A 24663-nucleotide genomic window follows, 5' to 3' on the forward strand; every position below is an offset into this window, starting at 1 on the left:
TTTACCGCTAGAGGGCGCGGTTGACACACGTTGTGAACCTGTGTCGGGGCATGCGCAGCTGAGTGACAGCTGTCGGAGGAGGTGAATCCTCTAGTCGGCAGAGTGGAGTGAGAGCTGGAGGAGGATAGACCGGGGGACGTCGGCGTTTCTGTCCGTAGGAGTTAACAAAATGTTTTATCCCCTTCCGATGGGGCGGAAAATGTCTCCGGAGTCTTTCTAAACAAGCTTAAAGACATGGCAGCTTTTGAACTTTACTCCAAGGTAGGCAGCGCCTGATAACGAGTCACTCAACGGTTTTTCTCTTCCTACTTTTGTTAGCTTGTTATAATAAAATTGTAATTAGCAACTTTTTAGTGCCTGTTGAATCTCTTTTTAGTGAGGCAGGATAATTATATAGCAGTTTTTTTTGCTACTCTGCCACATAAACCGCCTCTTATCCATCCACGTTATGCGCATGTCCGCTGCCAGTTACCTACGACTGCTGCCGCTGATGAAGTTTTTCCAGCCAGCTGTGTTACTGTAAGAGCAGAGGTTGGATTTCTCTGACCGGTTTCTTTTTCTTTCTCTCTCGCTCTCTTAAAAAAAAAATAAAAAAAATCAGAATGCCCACGTTTGGCTCCCAGATGCAGCAGAAGTGTGGAAGTCTGCTGAACTTCTCAAAGACTACACTCCTGGTGACCTGACTCTGTCTCTACAACTGGAGGATGGCACGGTAAGACAGCGACCCCCCGACCCCCGAAAAAGCAAGCAAACAAACAAAAAAAGACCCTATAACCACACAGAGACACACCCAGAAAGACTGAGATGAAAATTGGTTTAGGATGTTCTTGAAATGCCAAGCGCATATTTCTTTTGCACAAACGCTGGAAGCAGAGCCTAGTGAAATTACATGCTATGATGGATTATTCATGACAGCTTGGCTGTTGGGAGTATTTCTCATCGTCAGGCAAAACAAACACCTTGTGGTGCTATTTACAAGTTAAACTGTGTGTGCATGGTTTCAGAATAAGTGAACTTACTCAAACTAGGTTTTTCTCCAGCATTGCTGCTACCTGAAGGTATTATGTCGAGTTTGGGCATGCACATCAGGTATGGAAATAAGGTCAAATATTATCTTGAGTGAACATGAACAGGCCAAGCACTGAGGGTTTGCTGTTCGCTTTCATTTGAAGCATGATTGACAGTTAGTAGCTTGCATTTTTGCTGTCATTAAAAATACTCTAACACCTTTCTTTCTTTTTGTTTTGTTTGTTCAGGTTGTGGAGCACAATGTTGACCCCCAAACCAAAAACCTGCCTCCTCTCAGAAACCCCAACATCCTGGTGGGAGAAAATGACCTCACAACTCTCAGTTACCTCCATGAGCCAGCAGTGCTACACAACCTTAAAGTGCGCTTTATCGACTCCAAACTGATTTACACCTACTGTGGTAATGAGCTTCATCTCCTTTGACTTGCACTATCACTGTCAGCGTAGACTTTGGAGTCTTACTCACTGCATGTGCTGACATAATCCAGAGTACCTTAAGCTGATTATTAAGATGCATACTTGCTTTTAAAGGAACACAACGTGGACATGTCACAATATTGTTGTTTTGAGATCATTTTCAACTAATAATGGAAAATTAATGCCTTTTGGCCTCTGAAAGAATAATAAACATTCGTTAGTGGAAAAAATAATGCTTTTTGGCCTCTGAAAGACTAACAAACTTTAATTTTGTACTCCACAATGGAATTGGAAAACATTTTAAATATCCAAAATAAAACACAACCAAAAATGATAAACAAAAAAAAACCACAAACAACTGAAACCATAAATAAAGCGGATTATGCAGTCTATGTAAACAAAGTTGCACTTCGAGAAATGCTAATTGTCAGAATGGAAATTATTGAGCTCATTTAATAGAGTTTTGTGACAGGTGTAATTGTGGTCACTCTAGCCAACTCAAAACAGATATTTTGCTGATGTTTTGAAGTTTTCATGTAAAAAGATTTTTAATTGCAGTCAAAGTTTTTGTCAACTCATATGTGACAAATGCTTTTCCTCAAGAAATAAATTATTGTTCACTTGGAGGGTCGAAATACATGTGATTGCTGTTACAATATGTCAATTAATCGCACGTTAAATTAAAACAAACTTAATCATTTCTGTTTGCAGGATTTATTATTTTTCTCTTTTCTCTTTCTATCAAAAACTGGATGACAAATGTTTTCAGTCTTGTGTTTTAATCTCAACTAGCCCCCTTTTTTAAAAGTCTTTTTTTCTTTTTTTTTTTTTTTTTACAGAGACTTAATTATTCATTTTATTTGTTGTTTCTGATGTTCTGTTTGTTTGTTTTGGATATTTAAAATGTCTTCCAGTTCCAGGGTTAAGTTTACATTCAAATTTAGAGTTTATTGCTCTTTGATAACATGTCCTTGCATTATTACACCATGACTATTATAGTACTTAAAAATGATATCAAGGCAACAGTATTATCATTTTTCGCGATAACTTCTGGGACAAATTATCCTCCAGTGTAATTTGTTATTGTCACAGGCTACGTTTTCAGATTTTCATTTGTAAAAGTAAGAAAAAGAACCATGTATCATCTAAGAATGAATTTTTAGTTTTTCTGATCCACTTTAGGAATCGTCCTGGTTGCCATCAATCCCTATGAGAGTCTGCCCATCTATGAAGCTGATATCATCAACGCCTACAGTGGGCAAAACATGGGAGACATGGACCCACATATCTTTGCAGTAGCTGAGGAAGCATACAAACAAATGGCCAGGTTTTGGTATTTTCGATTTACATTTTAGAGCCACCATAGAGATCTTTTTTTGTCTTTAACTCTGACTCTCTTGAAGGTTTTTTTGCTTATGAATGTTCCTTTTTTTATACAGAGATCAAAGAAATCAGTCCATAATAGTCAGCGGGGAGTCTGGTGCAGGCAAAACAGTTTCTGCTAAATACGCCATGCGTTACTTCGCCACAGTCAGCAGCTCATCGGAGGAGACCGACGTTGAGAAGAGAGTTCTTGCTTCTAATCCAATCATGGAGGTAAAATTTTACTGCTTTAGGAAAATCTACAACACATTCTTAAAATTATGGTTTAACAGACAATATTTATTGTTTTGTAGGCCTTTGGGAATGCCAAGACAACAAGAAATGACAACAGTAGCCGGTTTGGGAAGTACATTGAGATTGAGTTTAACAAGGATCTCTGCATAGTTGGGGCTAACATGAGGACCTACTTACTGGAAAAGTCTAGAGTAGTGTTTCAGGTAAATCTTCCTGGATGTGGACAATGTGTATTCATGCTACATGAGCATTAATTTAGAATAGGGCTGCAACTAACAATTATTTTGTTATTGATTTATTCTGATGGTTAATTGATAAACATATAACAGAGGGACACATTCTGCACATTTCAGTCTTTTTTTGCAAAACTAGAAATAAAAGATGCAAATAAACAAATAATTTCAATTAATTTTTTAAATAAGAAAATACAAATGTTATTGGCTAATATTCAGATGTATAGCATTCATTTAGTGTGGGCTCTATCACTTTTTAATATAAATGAAATGTGTATGTATTTTATGTAGAGTTTTGACTTAATTACTGCTTTGAGTATGTTGTTCTTTCAGCAGTTGGCCTTTTTTGACTCTGTGTACTCCAGTTAATTAATTGATTACTAATTTAGTTGATAATTTCAGTGACTGATTAATCACAATTAATCTGACTATTTGTTTCAACCTTACATTTTTAAAATTGGAACTTTACTGTATCTATGTGATTTTATACATCAGATCAACACCAAGTTGCTCACAATTGTGAAGTAGAACAAATATTATGGGTCATTTTTAATTTTGATGGTGACAAATGTAAACTAACACCACAAATGCAGGATTTTGCAATTCAGCTTCACCGTTTGGTTTAAATCCTATTAGGAAACACAGAAGTTTATGGTAATAAGATGACAAAATGAGGTAAAAATTCTGTAAATGTGCCTCACTCTCCATCTTTTGCATTTCTTCTAGGCTCACGGAGAAAGAAACTACCATATTTTTTACCAGCTATGTGCCTCTTCACATTTGTCTGAGTTTAAGGCCTTCAAATTAGGTCTCAGGCAATAAAATATCATTTTTCAGCATTTATTTGAATATAATATGGCCAATAATAATAAAAGTAAAATGATCTCACTTGTTGTTTTAAAGGCTGTGCAGATGACTTCTGCTGCACTAACCAGGGTCAGAGTCCAGTCATCAATGGAGTCGATGATGCAAAAGAGATGTGCAACACCAGGAGGGCGTTTTCACTATTAGGTCGGTATTTTTATGCATTTATGTATATATATAGACAGCTCTGGAAAAAAATAAGAGACCAGTTATCTGATTTTACTTATTATAGGTATTTGTTTTAGTAAAATTAACGTTGTTCTTTCATTCTATTAAGTACTGACCACATGTCTCTGAAAATCCAAGCACAAATTTAGTATTTATTTTCAGAAAATGAGAAATGGTCAAAATAACAAAAAGATGCAGTGCTTTCAGACTTCAAATAATGCAAAGAAAACAAGATCATATTCATTTAGAAATAGCAGTATTATTGTTTTAAGACAGAAATCAATATTTGATGGAAGAACCATGAGGTTTTCAGAGGGGTTTAGTGCAATGGGCTCTGCATTGTTTTTGTAGATGCTTGACTTCGATTTAGATTACTTGACACAGTTGTTTTTTTTTGCTCACATTGTAGGAATTGGTGAAAGTGATCAAGTGAAAATTTACCAGATTCTTTCAGCTATTCTCCATCTTAGCAACGTGGATGTAAAAGATCAGTCATCTGACACATGCAGCATCCTGGTAAACACTGACTTCTCTCTGATCCAATAACATTTTTGACTCTGTTATTTTGTAGTTCATTTTGTAGCCTTTTTTTTTTTTTTTTTTTTCCATCTAAGACATATATTCAGAATACAGAGGTATTCACGTCCTGTCTTCCCAGCCAGATAATGCCCACCTGATGGTCTTCTGTGAGCTCATGGGAGTTCCTTGTGAAGAAATGGCCCACTGGTTATGCCATAGGAAACTCCAGACGATCACGGAAACCTTTGTGAAGCCTGTTTCCAAAGAAAATGCGGTCCATGGAAGGGATGCACTGGCCAAACATATTTATGCCAGACTCTTCGGCTGGATCGTGAAAAGTATTAACAATGCGCTGGCGTCTACTGTGAAACAACACTCATTTATCGGTGTGCTCGACATTTATGGGTAAGTCTCCCTTATCAGCTACTTCATAGTTTTTCTGTTGTTGTTAAACATTTTATAAAGTTAAACATATTTATGGTTGAAATGATTAATTGTGATGAGTACAGAAATAATAATCTAGTATTGGAATACACACAGGAAAATAAAATGGCATTTGTTGAAACAGCAACATAAACTGAGAAGTATTTAGGTAAAACTGTATAAAAAATATATACATTTTGCATTTAAGATAAAAAAAAATACATATTTGCTTTTAAACTCCTCGAGTGGCATTTTAGCTTCATCCAGTTCAAATTCTGTTAAGAAAATCTTTTATTAAACACCTTTTGCTGTCCAAAAATAATCAGCACATTATCATTACCCTGTTTTGATGCATCCTTTGCTACAAATGATACATTAAAGCAGCGGTTCCCAAAGAATTTCTGGTTCCCACTATGAGTTACAATAAAATCCGCCCCAAAAAAGAAAAAAAATAATTCACACTTCAGGTTGCAAGAAAACAAACTACAAACCATCCTTACAGTGAAACACTTTTGTGTAACTGTTGTTTTTTTTGTTTTTTTTCCATTCATCCATACCCCTTCCTGCGCCCCCCTGCAATGGCACTGTGCCCCCTCTTGGGGGCGTGCCCCACACTTTGTGAACCACTGCACTAAAGGAAGGCTATGCTATTTGATTTTTGGAAATGCAGTGTTTATTTTGGTATTTGAAATAGGAATTGAATCTAATTATTTGCATCTTTTAATGCATTTCTAACACATTAAAAGAAAAATCAGCAGATAACGCCAATTTTTTCCATCCCATTATTCATCAGAATAATTGATAGATTAATCAATAACTAAAGTAAACTTCAGTCGAGGACCCATATGTATTTTTCTTCAGGTTTGAGACATTTGATGTCAACAGCTTTGAGCAGTTTTGCATCAACTATGCCAATGAAAAGCTTCAACAGCAGTTCAACCTGGTGAGAATCTGCTAGTCTGCTAAACCTGGACTTGTTTGTGTCCAAATGGAGAATTCATCCCTCATTTTTCACTCTTTCCAGCATGTCTTCAAGTTGGAGCAAGAGGAGTACATGAAGGAGGAGATTCCCTGGACGCTGATCGACTTCTGTGACAACAAGCCGTGCATTAATCTCATCGAGGCCAAGCTCGGCATCCTGGACCTTCTGGACGAAGAGTGCAGAGTAAAATGGCACTATTGTTTTTTTTAAGCTGCCATTGGAAGTGTGTCCACCGCTCTGGGCTCCACCACACTAAATGTGGAGGTTATGACTAATGCCATGACTAACTGATGTGTCAGCGCTTCCTCTTTCCGCAGATGCCCAAAGGTTCTGACGACACATGGGCTCAGAAACTGTACAACACCCACCTGAAGCAGAATGCTTATTTTGATAAACCCAGGTTATCAAACGAAGCTTTCATCATTCACCACTTTGCTGACAAGGTAAAACCTAATTCTGTGGTATGCAGTGCATTTTCAATCGCCTTTTGACGTTATGTTTGGACTTGCAGATGTTTGGGTTTGTCATCTTTTTCCATTGGGGAAAAAATAGTTACTCAGAGGTGAACATTTTGGTAATTGAATGAATACCCCAGTGGAAAATGTACCACTTTTCTAGACTCTTGAAAGGTTTTGCACACTCTGAAGACTCATGGTGGGATTGTTTCCTTTTCAGTTGTTAATTGTATTGCAGCATCAATAAAAAAATATGTTAAAAAAATTAATTCATTGTGCGCTGCGTTTCAAAAAATACTGCATCACTTAATTCAATCTATTCAATAAGTTGTTCTTTGTTGATTTGCTTTTTAATCAGTGTGCCTGTGAAGACCTATCTCAGCATTTCATTAATTAACTCACTAGTTTTATTGTCATTAAGAGAAATAAAACAAAATATTAGTCCATGTCACCCATTCCTGATCATATTTCAGACTTTTGCAGCCTTTAAAACATTTTCTGACTCCATCACCCTCAGTCTACCTTCAATCATCTCCCTTTCAGGGTTTAATTAAATTTATTTGGTAGGGATAATGCACATTCATTGACATTTCTATAAATGTGACAGAATTAGCCAAAAGGGTATTTTTCATCAATGCTCAATTTGTCCTGCTAAAAATGAACAAAGGTTATGCAATCAAGATTAAAATGACTTAACTACACACAGATTCTCTCAATAAATAGAAAAAAAAAATCTATCATTACAAACAATTTCTAAAATAAAGAAATTACTGTGCAGTGTTAGTTTTTGGGAGTGGGCCAAAATCAAATTTCTGTGATCTGTTCCTTTGTGCCTAGGTGGAGTACCAATGTGTGGGATTCCTGGAGAAAAATAAGGACACTGTCAACGAGGAACAGATTAATGTGCTTAAAAAGAGCAAGGTGAAACCATGCGCTTTCTCTCTACTGCTTATTAGCAGATGTTCTTCTTTGTGGAGGGCCAGTGCCAGTTTTATTGGATTTTAATACTTTGCCAGCTGAAAACAAATGTGCGTTAAGTAATTTATGTGTTGCTGGTTTGTGGGCACACACCCAGGAATTGTTTAGACAAAACTATTGGAGGAAATACTCCCACCCCTCATCTTTTTTTAACCAGAAACACTGCCATCTGCTGTCTGGTGGGTCCTTTAGTTTTTGCTGCCTTTTTTAAAATAATAAACTTCTGTTTTCTAGTTTGATTTGCTGCCGAAACTGTTTGAGGATGAAGAAAAAATAAAAGCGCCAACTAGCAAGATTTCTAGCAACACTGGAAGACCTGGGAAGTCTCAAAAGGAACATAAGAAAACTATCGGACTGCAGGTAGAACCTTTAAACATGAAGGATGTGTGATCAAAATTAAACTTTTATTCTGTTTTTGTAAAGAACAGAAACAGATAACACACAAGAAGGATTTATCATTGTCGTTTATTTTTTAGTTTCGACAGTCTCTATACTTGCTTATGGACACTCTAAATGCAACATCGCCTCATTATGTGCGCTGCATCAAACCAAATGACAGTAAAGCTCCATTCACGTGAGGATCTCTGCTTCCTTTAGTTATCCCAAAGCACAAATAAAAACACTTGTGCGTTCAATTATGTTTTTCTTACATTTAAAGTCTGGACCCAATGAGAGCCGTGCAGCAGCTTCGAGCGTGTGGCGTCCTGGAAACGATCCGTATCTCTGCAGCAGGATTCCCATCTAGGTACAAATCTGTAAACACAAGTTTGTTTTTATAATAAATATAGTTGGAATATACTTTGTCATGTAATTTATAATGCCTCAGATGGACCTACCAGGAATTTTTCAGTCGTTATCGGGTCCTGATGAAGCAAAAGGATGTTCTGCCTGATAGAAAACAAACCTGCAGAAACCTCCTGGAAAAACTTATCAAGGTGTGTTTGAATTTAAGAATGGTATTGATTGATTATCTGTAATTACAATCATTTATGAGGGCTTGGTGTTTTGTCCTTAGGACCAACAGAAATACCAGTTTGGCAAAAATAAGATCTTCTTCAGGTCTGGCCAGGTGGCTTACCTGGAGAAGCTGCGTTCAGACAGACTGCGTTCAGCTTGTGTCGCCATCCAGAAGACGATCCGCTGCTGGCTCGCCCGCAAACAGTATCTGAGGATGAGAGAGTCCGCCATCGTGATTCAGAAGCATGTACGGGCTCGGCAAGCACGCAGGTGGGCGGATCATCTACAACAGGTCGAGAGGCGCAAATACATGTCGGAAGTGTGTTTTTAATGTGCTTATTTTTTTCTTTCTCTTTTTAGTTATGTCAAGTTTCTGCGGCAGACCAAAGCAGCTATTGTTATTCAGCGCAATGTGCGAATGTGGTCTAAAAAGAGACATTTCCTGCAGCAGCGCTCTGCAGCTGTCACCGTTCAGCGTGTTTGGAGGGGCTGTTTGGCTAGGAAGCATTACTTCAAGGTAAACTCAAGACTAATTCTGTTTATCATTTTTTGGTCAGAAGAACTTCATTATTTTGACTATTTAACTAAGTGGTGTTCAAACCTTTTGCACTGTGAACCAAAATTACCTTATTCTTTCTAATTTAAAATGTTACATAATTTTATTGTAACTTTTTTATAGTGACCCATATCCTCTCTGTTGCTGATTAGAAAAAAAATTGCCACCGAAAAGTAGAAAAACTTCATTTACACTTTGAATCTATATTGATTTACAGACCGCTTGCCTAAAAAAATTAGATGAAATTGTTATATTAAAATGTAGAAAATAATGATATATAAAGTACTTTAAAAAGAATCAGTTTAGAAAATACATTTATATCTTTTTAGAATTTATTTTAATGTGCGATACAAATTTAATTGTCTGCCATTTGACTTTAACGGCTGATAGTTTGCAATAAATCAACTTCAGGTTTGGAAAAAATTATGAGCTGAGCCCCATTGAAAACCTTCTGCTTTTTCCATCAAATATTGGTTTCTGAAAAATATTGATTTCAATATTTTTGAATATTGAAATCAAAATTATTCACGAACATGAACTTGTTTCCTTTGCATTACTTGAGGTCTGAAAGCTCTGCATCTTTTTCTTTATTTTGACAATTTCTCATCTTCTGCAAATAAATACGAAATATTTGCCTGAAATATCCAAGACATGTGTTCAGTAGTTCATAGAATAAAAAAACAATTTTCATTTTACTCAAACATATACCTATAAAAGGTAAAATCAGAGATCATTTTGCAGTGGTCTCTTAATTTTTTTCCCAGAGCTGCGTGTATGACCAGACATATGCACACAAGCACTTGCAGTGGAATATTTTTGAGAATATATTTTTTAACTTGACATTTTGTGCTTGTCTGTCTTTCCACAGTTGCTGTATGAGCAGAAGGTTGTGGTGATTCAGAGGATGGTGAGAGGCTGGTCGGCCAGGCAGCGTTTCCGACGCGCCATGGAGGCCGTCGTCCTGCTGCAGAGCTGCGTGCGCCGCATGAGAGCCAAGAAAGAACTGAAGAAGCTGAAAGCGGAGGCGCGCACAGTGGAGCACTTCAAGAACCTCAACATTGGGATGGAGAACAAGATCATGCAGTTGCAGCACAAGATAAACGAGCAAGTGAGTTTTGCAGCACTGTAGAGAGGAGAGGTCAACAGCAATTTCCTGTTTGCTTTAAGGCCCAACTTGCTGATTTTGTAAATTTTTCTGTCCATTTTGTTTTAACTTAAAAAATTAATTTTTATCCAGCTGGAGATTTTGGAATTAAAAGATTATGCATTATTGCTTAAATAGAAAGCCATTAACTCAATTTATACTAAATGCCAAAAAATATTTTTTTATGGAAACCGGATGTACCAAGGAAATTTAGACTCCTCTTTGATTCACTGGTGTCAGGGGGAAAAAAAAAACAAGTTTCCCACTATCAATCTGTTTGCACATCAGCCTCAACACCTCCCTTCCTTCCACATTAAAACCTGTGGTTTTCCCAGAGTCTGTATTTAAAAGGAATTTATTATGCTAAATTAACTCTTTGCACATTTTTATGCTTTCATTTGGTTCTCAGCTGCTTCTAAAAAAAGCCAGATTATGGCAATAATTTAATATTTTTTGATGTCCAGAAATGAGCTGTTTCAAAAACCTCTTAAGTCATGTACCGTTACCTAGCAACCACAGTGACGTCCAGCCTGTCACCTAGCAACCCAAGTGGCGCTCCAGCATGTTTGGTCAGCTGGTTTTACCGCTGTTCTGGCAACTAGAAAAAGCAGTTGTTCAGAAACCACTTGATGCATTCTTGTTGGTTGTGCAGGAGGCTCCAACTCTGCTTTTCAAAGTTGTACAGCTTTTTAATTGCTCATCTGTTTGCAGCCATTTTTAAGTGTGAGTCTGAACGTTGAGTTGGGAGTGTGACCAGCAGCAGCTTATTTGGATTTAAAGTGACAGGATGTCCTAAAAGACTTCATCCTGATTTTGTGCAAATAATGTAATGATCATTTTTTTCACAGCCAATGGATTTTTCCTGACCTGCTTAAGGAAGCATAATAGGCCACTTTTAATGCTTAACTACAGAACAAATATTTATACTTAAAAAATACACAGTGCAAAACATGACAACTCTGGAACAGCAGTGGGCTTCAAAAGGTGTGTAGGAACTTTGTGGTGCATCATTAGACACAAATATTTGTTTTTCTCTACAATTTACTCTGTAATCACCTGAAAGAATGCTACTAATAATACTCTGGGTCATTGCCGTTGTCATATCACATGCAAATCATGTGTCTGTGTCTCCCCCCTGCAGCACAAAGAAAACAGAGAGCTCTCAGAGAGGCTCAGTGTTCTGGAGAAGACCCACACGACTGAGAGGGAGAAACAGTGCAGAGAGATAGAAAACCTGCGCTCCTCAGAGCAGGAGGCCAGAGCCAAAGCAGAGACGGTTCCCTCGCTGCTGGAGCAGTTGTCCTTCATTCAGGAGGAGCTGGAAAACACCCGCAGAGAGAAGGAGCACCAGGAGGTGCAGACAAAGATCTACAAAGAGCAAACGCATCAGGTAGGCCTTAACCTTTGACAATATCAGGTGATTGGAGCAGGATTTGTTTAACATATCTGCTAATGATCTGGAATGTGGAGAAATTACTTTCACTGATATTCAGACAGATAAATTTAGACTAATTTCCACAACCTTCAAGGCTAAAATTCAGCTTCTTGTAAATCTGAGGCTTCAAGTTATGTTTATCAAACGTTCATCTCTTTATGATAATTCATATTTCTGGCTGTTTTGATGCGAAAATAAATGTGCCTACAAAGATTGGAGATTTCTTTCATATAAAAATCAGTTATTATTTCTATTACATACAATAATAACTTAAGCTTTTAGATTTTGATTGCGGGACACAGTATGCCGTGGTTGGAGTGGGCGATATGAACTTAAAGTTTTATCACAATATTTTATGACACTGTTGTGATAACAGTGACAATAAGAACTATTTCTTACTGTTTTAGATAACTGTATGGCTGTGACTTCATGACACAGAAGTCATAGTCCCACAAATTCAAATACTGCTTTGAAAAACAAACCCATTTGGGACACCAGAGTTACATAAAGACGTGCGATTTGTATCCCTACAATGCAAACAATAAGTGCACTTAATCTTAACTTTTGTTTATATTTATTGATGACACCTTCACTGAACAAACAGTAGAGAAAAGTAGTAAAAATAACAAACCCTTCAATGTGGACAGTTTTAGGAGTTTTTAAACGTCAAAAGTTTAAAAACAATTAATGTGAAAATGTTGAATCAAAATCTTATCATCATAAGAAATTCACCACAAATGATAAACAATCTATAAAATCCAAACTGATTGACTACTAAAAACATACACTATCGTCTTCCAGAGAATCCATGAACTGAATATGAAGAACAGCTTGTTAAGTAGCAACTTAGAAGAGCTAAACGAGGAATTCTCCATACAAGCTCAGCAGTTGGCAGGTAATGGATCTACTGGATATCTACACAAAAATCAAAGCGCAAGTGTTGGAAATTAAGTCAAAATGAACTTCTTTTACTCAGAAATTAAAACCAACTTGGAGAACACCAAACAGCTGGAGAAGGATTTGACAGAAGAGCGCTCTCGCTACCAAAGTCTCCTCAGCGAGCATCTGCAGCTGGAGGAACGGCACAAGGACCTCAAGGAGGAGATGAACGTCACCATAGTAAGGAAGATTTTCCTTCTTTGTATGGCAACAGAAGCTGATTTGACAGTTTTAAAGAGCTCATATGCAGTGCCTTAAAAATTTATTCATATTCCTTAAACCTTTTCACATTGCAACCACACACAAATGTCCAGTGCTTTTTAATTGGATTTAGTTGCAAAGACGTGCACAATTGTAATGTGGAAAACTCTGTTTTTTATCAAATTTGCACATGTAACCACTGAAAGGGTTTCCCAATCTTTTCAAGCTACTTACTCAAACTCAGTCAGATTGGTGAAAGTGGGCCTGTCTCACTCCAGATTCTCTCTTTTTTATTTTTAATTTGAAAATGTTATTAAAATTCTTATTCCAAACAATATTACGCTATAGTACTATTATTAATAGTACTATAGAGATTTCAATCCAGATTCTAATATCATTTAGGTGTGAACCTACCCCAGGCTGACGTATTTTGCACTCTGTAACAGGTTGGTTTTCTATATTTAGCTCCATTTATCTCTGCTTTCCAGTCCTTGGTGAAGAAAATATTCCCTCAGCATTATGGTGCCACCACCATGCTTCACCATGGTGATGTTCAGTGTTAGATTTCCAGAATAGTCTTTTGCATGTAAGCCAAAATGGTAATTTTCATGTCACGATTGTCTGCTGCTTTGCGTTCTCTGTAACATAGACTGAGGTTTGTGGCTGTAACATGGCAAGATGTGAAACAGTGGTATGAATACTTTTGAACTGTGTTGTATCAAATTTTATTTGGTCATATAATTTGGGTAGCAATTCCAAATGATAATAAAAAACTGAATTAATAGAGAACGTTTAAAATTTCATGTGTTCAATCAAAGATTCACCCACCTGTTTGTTGCTTCCTCTAGCAAGTAACTTGACCAAGTTATATTTTAGTTTTGTTTTCACTTGTCAAATTATGAAATTTCTTCACTTAGAGGAATTATTTAGTAATTTTTCAAGCATGACTCTTAATTGGGTTTTCTGAGGCTTATTTTTTGAGAAATGCAAATGGATTCCAGAACTATATAGACATCGCTGTATATTAATATTAATCTTGTTTATCTTAAATGTTCCTAATAAGATTTCAAACCAGTCTAGTCACCAGAGGACAGACTCCAACTACAGCAGTAACTCATCTGAGTTTTCTCAAATCCTGAGCTCCACTGAAGATGAAGACAGCGCCATTCAAGCAGAGGTAATCTTTAAAACGCTCATCATCTGCAGACATACAAGTGTGACTTCAGACAGCTTTTATGGATAGGAATTATGTGATTTGTTTATAAAGAAATGTTTAAAATTCCGATTAGCTTAATTGAGTTGAAATTTTATAAGAAATATTGTGGAAAAAAGTAAGTTTTTCTTTCTCCTTTATGTATGTAAATGCTGTTGTACTCTCCCATTTCAAAAAATTTTGCACTTTCAAGATAGCATTGTAAATATGAAATTAATTCTTAATGTTTTGTCCTTTATTTGCCTGGTGAAAAAAAGGGCTAACTAACTAACATGCTTAGTTGCTTACTTTACTTATCTAGCTTACTTACTTTGCTTACTTTACTTACTTACTTTGGTTACTTACATTGGTTACTTACATTAGTTACTTAACTACCTTACTTACCTACTTACTTACTTTACTTACTTATGTTACTTTCATAGCTTAATTACTTTACTTACCTACCTTGCTTACCTATGTTACTTACCTACCTTACCTACTTTACTTACTTACTTTACTTGCATAACTAACCAACTTAACATGTTTGATCAAACATTTTATATACTTAACCTACTTCTCAGTGTGGTTGTTTTAAAAACAAACATCAATCATATTATTACTTGCATGCCATCTCTTTCTTTTAAATTAGAATTGGTATATTAGGTTGTTCAGATTCCCTTTTGCATATCTAAGCTGTACAGTTGTTATTAGTGGAACGAAGCTTTCTCATGCCACATTAAACAAATGTGTTTGGTAGGGAAAATATTTGTAGTGTTTGTCATTTCTAATTTGATCATCATAAAGTTCAACTCTAACAAGCTGTGGCGTCTTCAGTCTGAAGTGAGATGTTTATTGACTCCCAGGTAGCTAGCACATGTCTTAAATATTTCTCAATCATGAATAAGATTTCTAGGTGTTAAATATTGAATTGCCTGAACGTGACCTTATATGCCTTCTTGGTTTTATGAGCTGCATCAGTAGCTGCACTGCAAAGTATTTTTGGTCTTGTTTCTAGAACAAATGTCTTAGTTTTGTCTCATTTCAAGTGTACCAACTAGAAAGTTATTTTTCAGCAATATATAGGAACTTGTTTTAAGTTAATAATTTCTTAATATGGGATATTATTTCACTTATAGTAGGACATTTTTCTCATGTTCCTCGTGAAACTACTACTTAAAAAAAAAAAACAACAATCAATATTAAGGAGTTATTTTGCTTAAAACAAGCTCCTATATCTTGCTGAAAGGTTACATGTAAGTTAGTTTTGTCTTATTTCATGTATACTAAGACTTTGGCACTACAAATTAGACTAAAACACTTGGTAAGAAGTGTTTTTGCAGTGTATTGCTGATATCGGTTCATGTTTTTTGATCATAATATGCAGCTATATGCTCCAGAGTGGATAATCTGCCAAAGAGCAACCTCAGAAATGAAAGTTTGTTTAACATGACTGTAAAATAGGATTACACAGCTTCTGTTCAAGTTCTATAAATATCCCAGCTGCTTGATGTGAACTATGCATGATGGAGTAGAAAACATTTCCTTGTGCTTCGCAGAAAATATGGGCAAAAACATTTTTTGTAATTTACTGCAGTTCTGTCTTCACTTATCTGTGTTTCTAATCTTCTAGTAGTCCAGTGCCTTAGTTAAATTAATATGATATATCTAATCTAATTAAAGTTTGCTTCTATTTTACCAGGATGAGGTTGAGACTAAAGTGGACCTGCCCATTCTTCTAAAGCTTCAGAAAAGGGTGAAGGAGCTGGAGGGAGAAAATCGATCTTTATGGAAAAAGCTGGATAAAAAAGAGGAGGCCCAACAAGAAAAGGCAAAAGTATAAAATCCCTCTATAAACATTTATCTAAAGTTAATCTGTTTAGCTATTTGGTGTTTGAATCTTGCATCATATCTTTCTGTAAAACAAATAAGGAAGTGGAGATGCAGACAACTTTTGGCAGGACAGAACTGGACGTAGAAAAATTGAAGGTCTGACTTTCCTCATATGTGATTAGTGAATCTGAAATATGCATGAAAACAAAAAGTAGTTCTGGATTTTTGATCTTCAGCCTGTTTTTTAATGTAGCGGCAAGAGCTGGAGTCAGAGAACAAGAAACTGAAGCAGAATCTGAATGAGCTGCGGAAGTCTCTGACCAGCGAGAATAGCGATTTGGCGCCCCCTGCTGCTGGTTCTTTGCCTTACAACATTCTGCTGGAACAACTCAGTTCTTCCAATGAGGAGCTGGAACTGCGTAAAGAGGAGGTGTTGCTCCTTCGTTCACATATGGTTCGCCAAGAAGCTCTTAAACACAGGGTGAGAAGTTACATGGACTGTATGTGTTCTTTATAATGATATTAAAATGTAATTAATAAAGAAACTTTTCGTTTAAATAACAATTTAATTCCAGGATTCTGTACTTGGAGAAAGTGTGAAACTGGATCTTGGTGAAATCCACTCATTACAAGATTCTGACAGGTAAGAACCACCTGGCTCTGTTTTTATGCTGCAAACTGCCAAACAGTTTTGAAAATTTCTCAAATAATTTATAATCAATAAAGCAAAAATGCACCTGAAGGAAATCCATGAACTGTGCAAGCTCTGTCTTCTACAATGTGAGAAGCATAACTGGGCAGAATAATTTGTATACCATATAAACTTTATTCTTATGCAAAAATATTACATTAATCAGCCCAAATTATGGAGAATTTCAAGATGTATGCTTTTAATTGTGTATCTTAGGATTAATCTTTCTTAGGATTTATAGCTTTAAATTAAAATATGACAATAGGCAGAAGCTGACTGAGCTTCATCTGAGGTTAGAAATTTTATTTAGAAACCTGTGAATAAAGAGGAGAACCCCTCACGCCCATGAAAATTAAAAATAATTCAGTAACTTTTAGCTTGTTTCTGCTTCAGCTGCTAACAGATTTTAAGTGCGATCAAACTGAGAAAACAAAGTAAAGAAAAATAAACTTGATAATATGTAATCTTGACATGTTTTGTTTTCCTGAGAAAGATTTGTTGGGAAGAGCTTCGTAAAACAAAAATGTCCTCAATGTCTGCAGAATTTCTTCACATTAAGTTACATATTTTAGATTAACAGACTGTAACAGTGATGTTCAAAAGTAAATAATTTTTGCAGCAAAACTGATGTAACTGGTTCATTTCTCATTCTTTGTTGCTTTTCTATTTGTAATTTTTAATATATTTTATTTATAAAATGTTTAGTGTCACTTTAGTAGTAAATAACTGCTTGTAAAAAGATGTGTTGCAGTAAAATAATTGTAGTTTTTTCCTATTTCTCTCTCTTCTCAGTAAATCAGCTGTTAATACTGCCTTTATCTTTTCTAGTTTCTTACATGGGAACTCAGCTCTTTCTAATTGGAGATATTAATGCGTGTTGTCACTTTCTGATGCTTCTCTTTCAGGTCCACTAATATTCATACCCTGAATGAAGATGGAGAGCTGTGGCTTGCTTATGAAGGCTTGAAAGAGACAAATAGGTAATGATGCAATATCCTGTACATTTACTAGGCTTTATACTAGGGCTCGACAACATGGATGAAAAACGTGACGCAATATAAGCGTTTCCTATCAATTGATATAAATAGTTATTGATTGTTTTTTTTTGTGTTAAATATATAAAACACTGCAAAACTGGTGCTGTGACTTTTTCTGTTTTATCCATAGTTTTCAGTTCATACTGTTTTTTGTTTAATTTAATCAGCTATGAGACGCAGAGGTAAAACTTTAAACTGCTGCTGCGCAAGTTACTCAACAGGTTGTTGCTAGGTAACCAAAGAGTGAGTGAGTTGGTAGGTAACCAAAGAGTGAGTGAGTTGCTAGGTAACTAAAGAATGAGTGAGTTAGTTGATTACCCCAACCTTGCTTAGCTGGGCACGAGAGGTTGAGCAGCTAAAGCCTTTCCTCTGCCTACATTTCCCAGAATGCTGTGTGGTAAAATAATCTGTAAAATCATTGGATATTCTATCGGACACATTATCTGTTGATATATATTACATGTCTATTGTGATACATCTTATTGAGTTATTGTCCATCGCTAGTTTATAACCATCGTAAAAAGAAAATTCTAGGATTTTGTACATATCTGAGTGTTTGGTTTTTTTTTGGGACATTTTCATCTTGGTCTTATCTTTGTGGACATAGAACATCGCAGTGGTGTGTGTGTTGTTTTTTTTTGTTTATTTGCATGATAAAACATTAGAACAAACTGAGTGAGTGTGTTCTTTATTTTTTACCAATTGGTCTGATCACGGTCCAAACATCCTGCAGGCTTCTGGAGACCCAGATGCAGGAGCAGGACTGTCTTCACAATGAGAAGTACAGGAAGCTGAATGAGGAGATGAACAAACTGAGGGCTGAAAAGGAGCATCAACAAAAGCTGCTGGCTATGAGCCTGCTTTTACCCGAAGATGCCCGAATAGACGCAAGCCTGAAGCACGAGATAACACGACTCACCACTGAGAATCTGGTGGGTTTGTTTACTGGATTTGTGATCGCTCTCTCTTCCTTTTTATTACCTCAAACCAAGTTCTGATGTGGCCGTCATTGCTGTTTCTTCATTATGGAATTAAGACGTCAATAAAAATCCTGATTTTGTCATTAATTTATTTTTTCTTTAATTTCAGGAACGAATGGAGCAGCAACAGAAACAAGATAAAACAATACGCAAATTGAAAAAACAACTTAAGCTATATATAAAAAAAGTGGAAGATTTAGAAGGTAATCCAGTCGTACTACATTTGAAAGTATAAACCGATATCTTTTTAAAAATCACAATCTGGATAAAAAGTAAAGAAAAATTTATCAAATCAGTTAGTTTACATTTTTATTTATGTCACTTTTCCTGTGTGGTGTATCATGACTTTATTATAACTTATTATTATTGCTGTTATTTTATTATTAGCCTTATTATGTTTATTACTAATAATTTTAGTTTCTATTATTAGTAGCATTATATTTTTATCATCAGTAATGTAGAGTCATTAATAATAAAAAAGTAATTTTGACTTTTTTCTCAGATTAAAGTCAGAGTTTGATTTGACATCACAATTAAAAAATACAACCTGGCAGTGATCTGATTGGTTCTCATATTATTTTTCTGTTTAATTTAGCGAGCGCTCACCAGACAGTTGGCTCTTCTGGGACGAGCATGCCGGTCCGACCGGTGCACATCGCACGCAAGGAGAAGGAGTTCCAGGGCATGTTGGAGTTCAAGGAGGACGACACGGGTCATTTGCTTAAGAACCTGGTCGTAGGTGTGTGTTGTTCCAACAACCCATCTGTTACATGTGATAAACGTAGGTCAGGATGTTTCTTGTCTTCACTGACTGTGGTGATTTTTACAGATCTGAAGCCTCGTGGCGTCGCAGTCAGCTTCACTCCAGGGCTTCCTGCCTTCATCATCTTCATGTGCCTTCGATATGCAGACAATGTGAATGACGACCGGAGACTCAGCTCTCTCCTCAATTCTACAATCAGCAGCATCAAAGGCGTCATCAAGGTGCAGCTTTTAACCTCGATCAGTTGAAAAACAAATGCCAGGGTTTATTTTTAGATTAATTTGGACTGATTTCCAGCAAAATCTTGATAAACTCATCTGTGTGTTTAGATTTAGACGCGTTGATTAATGCTATGCTAAAACCAAGAAGATGAAGCACATCACCCCAGTTTTTAGTCCTTACACAGGCTCCCAGTAGAACCAGGCCCAATGCTCCTCTAATCTGGAACAAACCTCCAAAAAAACTGCAAAACAGCAGAAACACAGAGTTCCTTTAAATCAAGGTTTCTCCTTCCGTCTGTTTAGAGTTCCCTTTGATTACCCTGCAAAAACACAAAATATGTTTTTGTTTAGTTTCTAATGTAAATATCTTGGTACAGTTGAAATAAGGCAAAAATAACTTACAAGTAAGTTTTCTACAAGACAGAAAGCTTGTTTTAAGTCAATAATTCCTTAATATTGATAAAGTTGTATTGATATTTCACTTGGAACAAGACATTTTCTCCACAAGTGAAAAAATATTCCAGTGGAACTTGTACTTTTTTATCAATATTGAAGAATTATTGACATCTCCTATATCTTGCTGAAAAGTTACTGTAAGATAGTTTTGTCTTATTTCTAGTGTCTGAAGATGCACTTGAAGTAGGACAAAAATACTTGGTAAGATTTTGTGCTTTTGCAGTGTAGTACTAACTTAATGTGTATTTACTTGATAATTTTGATGATGTCATTTGACAAAATGTTTTATTTTGCCTGTTTAATAATTGTTGACTGCACGATGTTTTTATGATGAAAAACATTTTGAATTGCCTTGTTGCTGAAATGTGTTTTGTAAAAAAAAAACCTTGACTTTATTTTGTTTGTGCAGAGAAAAGGAAATGATTTTGAAGTGGTGTCGTTCTGGCTGGCCAACACGTGCCGGTTAATGCACTGTCTGAAGCAGTACAGTGGAGATGAGGTGAGCATCAGAAGAATGAAACGTCGCTCTTATGTTTACGTGTGTCTTAAATAAAGCTGCATAATTATGTAATTAATCTGCCCTGCAGGTGTTTATGGTGCACAACACTGCTAAGCAGAATGAGCAATGTCTGGCTAATTTTGAGCTGACAGAGTACCATCAGCTTTTTGGTGACCTGGCCATTCAAATCTACCGTCAGATCATCAAAAGCATGGAGAACATCCTGCTGCCCCTGATAAGTAAGAAGACCTGAGCCCAAATTTAAGCTTGTTGCTATAAATCAATTAATCGCGTCATAAATTAAAATGAGCCCAATAATTTCCATTTGCATGATTGTTTTTTCTTGTATCTTTTATTTCTTTCTATCAAAAGTTTCAGTCTGGTTCATTGGTCTCAACTTGACCATTTTTTAAGGGCCATTTTGTGTTAGTTTTATTTTTTGTTTTGTTCATTTATTTTGGATATTTAAAATTTTTCCCAATGTTTAATATTTGTTAGAAATTAAGATTTAAATAATTGAGTATTACTTCAAAATTATCTCAAAACAAAACTATTTACTGCAATAATTTCTGTGAGCCTGGTTGAATGTTTATTTTGTTTTTGTGCACACAATGAAGCTTTCCTTAACTGAATAACTTTTACTGTACAACTTAAACCTTACAGCCACAAACCTCAATGTATTTATTCAAATTTTATGTAATTAATTAGCAAGGCAACACATAATTATGAAGGGTGGATACAAATATAGGCCAAACTTTTCATATTAGTAAATTTAACATTTTCTTTTCCTTCTTAATAATTATGCCCTCCTTCGTGTTTATCTATCACATAAAATCCTAATAAACTGAACTGAAGTTTGAATGTCAAAATTTGAAAAGTTAAAGTTTTATGAATACTTTTTCAAGGCGCTATGTCTTAAAATCATACTATTGTGTTTTGTAGTACCATGCATGCTGGAGCATGAGGCAGAGCAGGGAGTTTTAGGCTCCAAACCAACAGGCCTGAGGAAGAGGAGCCCCAGCTTCCCCGATGAAGCTTTGACAGTTGAAGTTCTCCTGCAACGCCTCAGCTTCTTCCACACCACCATGAGTCAACACGGGATGGACTCTGACATCATCAAACAGGTGGTCAAACAGCAGTTTTACATCATCAGCGCCGTTACTCTTAACAATCTGCTGCTGAGGAAAGACATGTGCTCGTGGGGTAAAGGCCTGCAGATCAGGTAATCACACTAACACTTCCTTATTTTTTAAAACTAAACCTGAAGGAAGCTACAGAAGAGAGATTTATGCATTATTTGGATTAACAATACATATAAAAATTAGAGCTCTGTCAAATTATGCTGACCAGTTGGATAGACTTTAACTTCCTGAGATGCTAAAGCTAGCAAAGCCTGGTGGGCAATACAGACTAGATTGCAATACTTTTTGGCACTATTTTATGATGTTTATGATTTAAAAAGAAACTATTTAATACTTTGTAAGATAGGTGTATGGCTGTGAGAGCCTGGCACAGTATTCATTGCACCATAAAAACACAAAAATTATTTTAGAAAAATATTCCCGTTTGAATTTTTTTTTTTCAAGATGGCATTACTTTAAAAAATGTGATTTTAAACTGCGCACACAAAAAAAATTTTTTTGGGGGGGAACTTATTGATATGTATTGATATTTTTGTGGAGAAAATGGTAAAAATAAAATTTCCAATAATGCCGTCTGTTTTATTTATTATTTAACATCCTTAATTGTTTATTTTTATGCAGTTATGAGACATGGTGGTAAAACCTTAAACTGCTGCTGCGCTAGTTACTCGGCAGGTTGTTGCTAGGTAACCAAAGAGTGAGTGAGTGGAACTGCTTTGAAAACCTAAATTGTAAATCTAAGATCCACTTCCAGTTAGAGATAGCAGAGTAAAGAGGATACATTTTACACCATTTTGTTTTGAACTTGTAGAAAATCTGCAAATCTGAATCAATTTCCCCCTCCTTGTGTTGTTTTAGTTTACATGAACTCCTTTTAAAATTAAGTCTGTTTTTAGCATTTTTTAATTGGAAGTGTCTCTTGTCTTCCTCTCTGGGTGAAGGTACAACGTTTGGCAGCTGGATGAGTGGCTGGGAGAGAAGGAGCTGAGCGACTGTGGAGCAAAGGAAACTCTGGAGCCTCTCATTCAGGCTGCACAGCTTTTACAAATCAAGAAAAACACTGAAGCTGATGCCAAAGCAATCTGTAGCATGTGCTCCTCCCTCACCACAGCACAGGTTTGGCATGAGAAAACATTCCAGCTTTTTAGTCTTTACACAAAAAAATATAACTCAATTCACTCTTATTTTTTATTTTCTTTAACAGATTGTTAAAATCCTGACGTTGTACACTCCAGTGATTGAGTTTGAAGAAAGAGTATCAAACACATTCATCACCACCATTAAAGTAAGGTCTTAATACAGGGGTGTCCAAAATGTGGCCCGGGGGCCATTTGTGACCTTTGAAATGATTTTAATCGGCCCAACCAACCATAAGTCATAACTGATGACCCTAAAAATTTGTAAATTGTTTAATAAGGCAACAATGTGTAGCCTTTTTTTATGTTTCAAAACTTCAAGTATTTATAGATTTTATATTTCTAGATAAAATAGGAAAAAATGTATGAATGTTTTGGTCTGTGTAGTTTAAATTTGCCAATTTTGGGCGGGGCAAAAAATATTTGGGAACCACTGTCTTAATCTCTAGACTATTTTTATCGAGCTTCCATGTAAAACTTCATTTTCTTCCTTTTTAGAACCTTTTGAAAGACAGAGCTGAGTCGTCCAACTTGATGATGGACGCCAAGAAAATATTCTCCGTCACATTCCCGTTCACGCCTTCTTCTGTGGCTCTGGAGACCATCCAGATCCCCGCAAGCCTCAACCTGGGCTTCCTTACACGTGTCTAGAGCTGACCTCTGACCTCTGATCGCACCTTGTTTTTCTAATCCTGTTTACAAGTAAATAAAATGAACCAAAGACTGTTTTCCATCAAAGTTTGTATCTTAAAAAAAGCTGATATTTATAGATGTGTGAATATTGTTTTTTTTCCCCAAAAAAATACAAACCGACTCAGTAGGAAATATGCAAAAAAAAGTTTCTTAAGGGAAAAACTTTAAAAAGAAAATTAAGAATTTTGTCAGAGAAATGTGACATTTCACCTGTTGACATTAGTAAATATACAGCACTGGCTGTTGCTTACTTACACTCATCATGGATGTGAAGGGTGTACAAATTTTAAACCTTTTTCCAGAGTGGAATAAGAATACAGCATACAAGTAAATCAAAAAATTTGGCAAACGTAATTTATTTACTTTTCTGTAACATTACAAAATATTTGCGCGGATAAGTTTAATTTAAGTACCAAATTATCTATTTTGTTTGTTTTTTTTAAGTTGGATCACCTGTTGTGTTTTTTCAGTGTACATCGTAGTGATTTTAAAAAATTTGACTTTGCTGTACAAGTTTGAATTTATTGTGGATTTATCTAAAAACAGTCAGGCTTAGTTAGGTGTTATTGTACTTATAACACCTAACAGAGTTAAATGTCTTCTTGAAAGTTTTAGAGTTACCACATTAGTTCAAAAGCCATTAATAATCTACTGACATAATTCTTCCTGGATATTTGACTGTCCTTTTTAAAATAATTAACAGTTTGATTCGGTTGGTTTCCTGGCTCAGTGCTATTTTTAAAATTAAGTTCAGTTCATGAACAGTTTAAAAACTTGGCTGCTTTTTCTGTTTTTTATTTTTTATTAGGAAACCAGTTTTGATGTGTTTGGGATTGTTGTCCTGCTGGAACATGCAGTGGTCAAAGTTTTCCCCCATCTGGTTGTTCACAGTCAGCACTACTGACTGAAACAGACCCTCAGCATGATGCTATCACCACCATGCCTGATTGTTAGGTTTAAAATTCTCACTTTGGCTCCTCCAAACAAAACTTCTTATCATTGTATAACAAATAACACAATCTTGGTCTTGTCTGAAAAGACACATTTTTGTTTTTGTGTCATTTTCCTACTTTTGGGGGGGTTGAGAACATCTCAGCTTATGGGAAA

General features: G+C 35.9%; 1 protein-coding gene across 1 annotated transcript; it reads left to right on the forward strand.

Moving 5' to 3' along the window:
* The first annotated feature begins 63 nt into the window (after positions 1-63).
* LOC122835359 (unconventional myosin-Va-like) lies at positions 64-23587 on the forward strand. The gene is made up of 40 exons (XM_044124389.1): positions 64-261; positions 602-712; positions 1257-1428; positions 2628-2772; positions 2885-3041; positions 3122-3265; positions 4022-4103; positions 4199-4306; positions 4737-4843; positions 4986-5251; positions 6131-6212; positions 6294-6434; positions 6569-6694; positions 7544-7627; positions 7919-8044; positions 8161-8258; positions 8343-8429; positions 8511-8619; positions 8700-8911; positions 9002-9158; positions 10066-10305; positions 11483-11731; positions 12578-12671; positions 12753-12895; positions 13980-14093; positions 15808-15942; positions 16038-16094; positions 16192-16419; positions 16514-16581; positions 17535-17609; positions 18400-18598; positions 18756-18849; positions 19242-19385; positions 19476-19630; positions 20496-20585; positions 20674-20824; positions 21528-21807; positions 22669-22843; positions 22932-23012; positions 23362-23587. The coding sequence occupies exons 1-40, from the start codon at positions 235-237 to the stop codon at positions 23512-23514; spliced, it is 5466 nt and encodes a 1821-aa protein (XP_043980324.1). The 5' UTR covers positions 64-234; the 3' UTR covers positions 23515-23587.
* The last annotated feature ends 1076 nt before the right edge of the window (positions 23588-24663 follow it).

The sequence above is a fragment of the Gambusia affinis genome, linkage group LG08, assembly GCF_019740435.1.
Source record: "Gambusia affinis linkage group LG08, SWU_Gaff_1.0, whole genome shotgun sequence".
Taxonomy (NCBI): Eukaryota; Metazoa; Chordata; class Actinopteri; order Cyprinodontiformes; family Poeciliidae; genus Gambusia; species Gambusia affinis.